Genomic DNA, 7500 nt, shown 5'->3' with positions numbered 1-7500 from the left:
TAAACACACATACATATATATATATATATATATATTACCATATATATATATATATATATATATATATATATATATATATATATAACACACACACACATATTTATATATATATATATATATATATATATATATATATATATATATATAAAATATATAAATATATATATTTACATGGGCCAGTATAAATATTTCTGGGCCGCTACTATTCATTACTTTGAAACTCCATTTCAGCATGAACTTGTAGTGTCCGGCGAAGGCGGAGGTCAGGTAGTTCGGACGACAGTGGAAGTGTTTGTGGCAGATGTGAATGACAATCCGCCCGAGTTTACTCATCCCGACCCTTATGTCACCGTCATCGAGGAAGATGATCGCCACCTCCCAACAACTCTTCTAAAGGTAATTGTCGATATATGTTACCCCTAGTCTTTCAATGAATTCTCTAAATTGTTACAAGCAATTCTCGTTTTAGCAATTTTGATGAATTTGCTATAATCGGTATCGTTATATTTTACTCTTTTCCGTAAAGTAGTTTTACAATGAACTCTATGGAAAGTTCATAGCCGGGAAACGCACATTTATGTTCACTAATGAGGGATTAAAATATTTATGTTACTTAATCCTTTTGAAACTTTCATATACCTAGAGATTATTTAAGATTTACAATACATACACACACAGATATATATATATATATATATATATAGTATATATATATATAATATATATATATATCACATACTTACAGTATATAATGTAAGTACACAAAGCATATTCTCAGTCACCAGTTGAACAGAAAGTGGACTTGGCATGGAATAGATGGGAGAGGAACATCAATATAATGGAGAGTGTTCTAAAGACACACACACACACACACACAACCACACGCACACACACACACAAGCACACACACACACACACATATATATATATATAAAGATTTCAGGAGGTTCCATGATACAGTCTCAATACAAGGCCATAATTTATTATCAAAAACGTTTTCGCACACATAAACTCAGTGCATCATCAGTATGTGAATAAATTTAAAAATTACATTATAATAATACTTGAAATGAATTCATAAAAGATATAAAATTGACATTTAAAAAAACTGTAAGAACGTGTTATTATTTTCTAAAAAGACAGTAAAATAAACAAGAGAGAGACTACTAAATCACCAACCATCTAAGGTAAGAGAAGAAGAGGTAATGACAAAAACTGAGGTCCCAGGCAAGACAAAAACTACTCCAGATACAAAGTTGAAGCCGAGGTGTCATTGTTTAGTGAAGGAACTAGCCATTTTATGGGTAATGATTCTAAGGTGGTTAAGTGATCTGGATCCTTCGTATAGCCAATATACACACACACACACACACACATATATATATATATATATAATTATATTATATATATATATATATATATATATATATATATATACACACATACACACACACACACACACACACACATATATATATATATATATATATATATATATATATATATATATATATATATATATATAGCTGATGATGAATAATAGTGCCAAGACTAGGAAGAACATTCTTTAATATTACGAGCTTTCGAGGTTTAAAACCTCATCTTCAGGCTGAAAAAATGACAAGGATGAGAATCACTAAAAATTACATTAAAATTAATTGTCTGATTAAAAGCTTCAGTAAAAACATAAAAATAAAACGAACATCACATACAAACTAAAAATTAAAAAATTACGAAAAAACAAAAAACAAAACAAAGCGCAAATCATACAAAAACAAGATAAAAATAATATGAAAGGTAAACAAACTACACTCAAAAATAAAATAGCTAACGACCCACTTTGTGTACCTACTATGAAACTATATGATAGCTAGTTGAATACCGGACGAGTTGTTGTTCAATTCCGGTTTCATTTTCTTAATAAACAGCGACTCTGAAATTAAAAGTCCAGTCTATTTGAGCAAAAAAGACAGTACTCTAAAATCTAGGTGAGTGAAAAGGATGGTCCTGTGCTAAACTGTGATCCCTTATGGCAGAAAATGGTGGTTTAGAAAGAGGAAACCTAGTCCTAACGGAAAGACCTCTGTGTTGCAAAATTCTGTGTCTAAGCCAGCGGGAACTGGATCCCACGTATCGCAGACCACACTGCGAACAGGTAAACAAGTAAACGACACTCGAATTAAGGTCCACAGGAAGAGCAGGCTTCTCCCTCAAAAGTGATCCTACAGTAAAAGGGTTAGTAAAAACAAATCTGGCTTAGACACAGAATTTTGGAACACAGAGGTCTTTCCGTTAGGACTAGGTTTCCTCTTTCTAAACCACCATTTTCTGCCATAAGGGATCACAGTTTAGCACAGGACCATCCTTTCACTCACCTAGATTTTAGAGTACTGTCTTTTTGCTCAAATAGACTGGACCTTTTAATTTCAGAGTCGCTGTTTATTAAGAAAATGAAACCGGAATTGAACAACAACTCGTCCGGTATTCAACTAGCTATCATATAGTTTCATAGTAGGTACACAAAGTGGGTCGTTAGCTATTTTATTTTTGAGTGTAGTTTGTTTACCTTTCATGTTATTTTTATCTCTGTTTTTGTATGATTTGCGCTTTGTTTTAGTTTTTTCGTAATTTTTTAATTTTTTAGTTTGTATGTAATGTTCGTTTTATTTTATGTTTTACTGAAGCTTTTAATCAGACAATTAATTTTAATGTAATTTTAGTGATTTCTCATCCTTGTCATTTTTCAGCCTGAAGATGAGGTTTTAAACCTCGAAAGCTCGTAATATTAAAGAATGTTCTTCCTAGTCTTGGCACTATTATTCATCATCAAGCTAAGCTTTCCAAGTAGCCGCCCAATTACTGAGACTATATATATATAATATATATATATATTTATATATATATACTATATTATATATATATATATATATATATATATATATATATATATATATATATATATATATACACACATATATACACACACACACACACACACACACACACACACTATATATATATATATATATATATATATATATATATATGTGTGTGTGTGTGTGTGTGTGTGTTTGTGTATGTATGTACATATGTTGTTCAGGATTTTAAGCCAAAACCAAGTAAAAGTATACAATTTCCTATATTCCTAAGTAGCTCCTATGAACTGAAAGCCTCCATTGTCTCTAAACCTCCTCTTCATTTCCATTGGCTCTCTGGAATTAATCTCATCAGGTGTCCTGAAGAGGGAGGAGCCTCTCTAGGCTGAGATTTTAAAAGAACGGGACCACAGCAGCTCTTTCACAGAAGCTCTCAAAACTTTCTCAGAACTCCGAAGTCTCTCACCTGCAAAACTCCACTCGACCCCCCACCCCCTTTATATGCTTTACTGCTTCCTCTGGTGATCCCACAAGTGTTCTTATACCGTCCATAGTGCATAGAAATATCAGTAAATGAGGAAACAACAAGTCCCAGGATTTCCAGACAAAGATCGTGCCTCATTGTGAGAGAAATATTGGGAACCCTTGGTTACGACACTTGCATTTAAATAACCTGCTTTGTGTAAATCAATTCTCTGGGTCTGGGTCATTGACCAGCCACGTGTTTCTGGTGGACCTGCAATCAACCACCTTCCATTAATTTCTGGACCTACATGTAATTTAAATGTAATTACAGTTCATTTAAACTAAAGTCCAGAGTTTATGTAAGTTCCTCCTTTTCAGTAATATCGGCCTTCAGCTGCAGATTTTTATTTATAATGAACCTCGTCCTGCCTCACAAGGCCATTTTAAGAGTGCCAGAAGGTCACATCCCCACATTGTATACTGAGGGACAAGCAGTTTATGATAAAATGGTGACCTCGCCAGGATCGTGTGAAAATTAATTCCAGTCGTGGCAATCATTAAACTGGTATTATGAAGAGAAACGTATTTGAATTCCTTTTAATACTTTTGAGCAAGTGTAAAACAAGGTTTCCCAAAAAATCTCCACAATAGGTAAGGAGTAAATTTTTAAATTTATTTTCTAGTTATTTGTGTAGAACTAGGGAATCTAGGTAACCACCAGTGCCATATTTCAGTGTAAATCGTCGAATCCCGTGTCGTAAAGAGATTCTGTAGTTAAGCTTTTACAAAGAATCAGCTCTGCTAATTGTTGTCTAGGTGTATTATCTCTCTCTCTCTCTCTCTCTCTCTCTCTCTCTCTCTCTCCTCTCTCTCTCTCACAGGTCTAGACAGAATAGGGAGAATTAACAATGCTTGTACATGAAGAGTGTCCCTGGAGAATCCCTGGGCATGTGTCGATTTGGGTCTTATTGCATTCCCCCATTTATGAAAAAGAAAAAGAAGAGTAAATAAGTCAAATGGAAAAAGAAAAGCAAAACGTTAGCATAAACTCATCTAATGTTAGAATAAGTGACAAAAACAATCAAAGGTCAGCACTTTCATTCTGTGTAGAGAGAAATAATAAGGGCAGGTACCTATTGTTTTCCACAAAGGGCAGCTACTTAAGGGCAAGTGTTGGTTTTTCCCGTCTCAGCCTTTCCCTAAATTTCCCTAATGCGGTTTTGGTAAGGCCAGGTGCAAATCCTCTCAATTTCCTTCCCCTCCATTTCACCAGCCATGTGAACGACAAATTCTCCAGGGTTTAAAATGGCATGTTAGAATTGGTAGGTCTTAATTTTACGAGGAAAAATACTGTTGCAAAAAGGGTACGAGAGTTCTGTAGAGTCGGTAGTTACACAGCGGTGTCGCTAGCATAAGTATTGCTAGTATTGAAAGGGTAAGACAGACCAAAGATTTGCATTGATAAAAAAGAATTTTCTTTATACCCCCTTTGTCTTTGTCCTCAGGACAATAAAAAACCCAGATATCCATTTTTATTTTATCAACTGCATTTACCACAACTTTTCATGCTGAGTTTTCTGTGAATACACAACAACAAAAATCCTCTTTTGTTTGTTATTTACAACCTAGTATTTGCATTGAGGTTTCTGCATTTACAAAATTCATTGCTAAATCCACTATCAGAGTCGAGTTTTTGCCGAACTACGCACCAGTAGTAACTGTAAATTACAGAAATTTTACAACAGTTTTCGCTAATTATCAGAGTTGAGTTTCCGCCGCACTACACACCAGTAGTAACTCTAAATTACAGAAATTTTTACTGGGATTTTCGTTGGCGCGAGTTTTCCACTGAACTATGCGCTAGTTAGACTTCCATTCCCATGCTAACTGTGTGAGGCATTTACAATTTTGTTTTACTATTGTTTCCCACGTCACCTGCGTGAGATTTCTACACTGCCTGGAGGACATTTTCAGCCTTTTGGCTGTAATTTCGTCTACTTCTGCAGATATTCCAGCCATAGGGATCCTTGCTATTTCCCTGGTATAGCGCTAAGTATTCCACATACCCCAGGCGACACTTGCAGTTTTACGACTGCTTTCCATCCTATTATTCTCAGGCTAAACGACTAGTGTTTTACCTCTGGGAAAAGATGGCCAATAAAACAGCACTGGAGGAGGTCAAGGCCTTCACTGAAGCCAGAAGAGACATGGGGCTGGATGTACAAACTGATAAATTGGGTGAACAATAAAATGAAAGAAGCTGCAGACAGAGTATTCCAGGCAGCCCGAAGGGAGAAGGAGAGAGAAGCAAAAGAGAGAAGAGAAGCAGTTCAAAGAGCATTGCAAGGTGCTGAGAGAGAATTCCAAGCAGCCAAAAGGGAGAAAGAAAGAGAAGCCCAGGAAATAAAGGAAGTTGCAGTTAGAGAAGCCCAAGAGAGGAGAGAAGCTGCAGAGAGAGCACATCAACTGGCTATGGCAGTCCAGAGTGCCACTCTGGCACCCCCAAGTGCCACGCCTCCTGTTCCCCCTCCTTCACAATCTCACCTCCACATCATAGGAACCCTCATTAGGACTTGGGATGACAGCGAACCCGGCACCTGGCTTGATTATGTCAAACAGCTGTTCGAGAACTTCAATCCAACCCCTTAGGAAGTGGCCCTCCTCCTTGGTAAGCATCTCACTGACAAAGGGCGTACTTCATTCGAGACCCTCCCCCTGAATGAGTGACAAGATCTTGCCCTCGTCTGAGAGGCAATCCTTCCATGTGGGTAGCCAAGAAAACACTGGCACTCCATAGGTGGATGAAGGCCTCCAGGAGGTTTTAGAACTTTTTCAATTAGAGGACTTCCTGTCCTATGCTCCCCCTGATCTTGCCACCCAATTGGTGGAAGGTGGACAAGGCTCCTAAAACTATGTTGGAGTGCCGTATATGGACAGACGCCTATGAACCCACCATCCGCTGCAGACTACTTTGAAGAAGAAAATTCGCCCTGCTCTCCCTCTCACTCCTGCTGCCACCTCTCAGTCTACCCAGAGCCCCAATAATCCTCCATGGAAAGCTCTGTGTGAGCGTTGCAAGAAACAAGGGCACACCACAGAGCAGTGCCTCTCAAAGGTGGATCCTCCTCAACAAGCTGCCGCTACTCCTCAGAGTGGACTACCCCATCATCATAATAATATGAATAACAGCCATTGGAACCGAAACAACAAGCCCAGGCCTGATTTTAACAAGAGTTTCTGTGACTCATGTAAAGTGCATGGGCACACTGCTGCCTGGCGGGATGTCCCAAGAGAGTTCCTTTTTCTGCCATTGCTATGGCAGTGATGAATCCTTCAGCTCTAGGCCCTCCTGCTCAGGGCCCCATATTTGTTGCACCTCCCAGAGGTCGCTATCCTGCCCACCAGGTCTGAGCTTTTGACGACACTGGTGTGCATGTATCCATCATCCAAGAGGATAAAATTCCTTATGGCGCTTGGGTTAATAGGCACCAATTCATCACGATAGAGAGCCTCAACCATGTCAAGATGTTCTTGCCCACTGTCCGGTTGAGAGTCACATGACCTCACCATTCTAAGATATGTACCATGGCAGTAGCAACCTTATACCAGGAGGTTATGACGTCCTGCTAGAACAAGATATTAAGTCTCCTCCTACCTTTGTACCATCTCAGGGTCCCTGCCCTTACATAGCTCCAGACCCATTCCACGGGCCTCAAGAACTACCCCTACACAACCAGGCAGTGAATTTTCAGCAATATCTGTTGTGTAAGAATTTTGTACATAACTTTCATTTAGAATATGGTACTTGTGCATTGTTTCATGAATGAAAGTTTGTGCGTTCTATATCTGACATCTTGTTCTGTAACGTTCTAGTATATTCTTTTTATCTTTCAGTGGGAATAATGTCAATAAACTACAATTACGTACTTATCGTTTTTCATTTGTGCTAGGGCTGGAAGAGAAAAACAGAGAAGAAAACAACTCATGACTGATGCTGAATTGGCTTAGATAGGATTATGGCCCTTGCAGCCCTTGCGTCGAAAGACCAAAATTCCGTGTAAGTGAACAGCCAGCCCAGTAGCGTGTTGCCTCTTAACTTCTCTTCCTTGCCCTGCTTCGTTTGCAATCTCTAGGGACCCATTTTGTTATTCTTTTCGTC

General features: G+C 38.0%; 1 protein-coding gene across 1 annotated transcript in view; it reads left to right on the top strand.

The window, feature by feature from the left end:
* The window catches only part of LOC135208171 (uncharacterized), an 87299-nt gene that overhangs the window by 39282 nt on the left and 40517 nt on the right, over positions 1-7500 (top strand). Inside the window, exon 4 of the mRNA XM_064240308.1 lies at positions 232-396. Within this exon, the coding sequence (XP_064096378.1) occupies positions 232-396 (165 nt within the window). The remainder of the gene's footprint in view (positions 1-231; positions 397-7500) is intronic.

This window comes from Macrobrachium nipponense, chromosome 35 (genome assembly GCF_015104395.2).
Source record: "Macrobrachium nipponense isolate FS-2020 chromosome 35, ASM1510439v2, whole genome shotgun sequence".
Classification (NCBI taxonomy): domain Eukaryota; kingdom Metazoa; phylum Arthropoda; class Malacostraca; order Decapoda; family Palaemonidae; genus Macrobrachium; species Macrobrachium nipponense.
The sequence above is the reverse complement of the archived record's forward strand: the minus strand, read 5'-3'. Positions and strand labels throughout refer to the sequence as shown.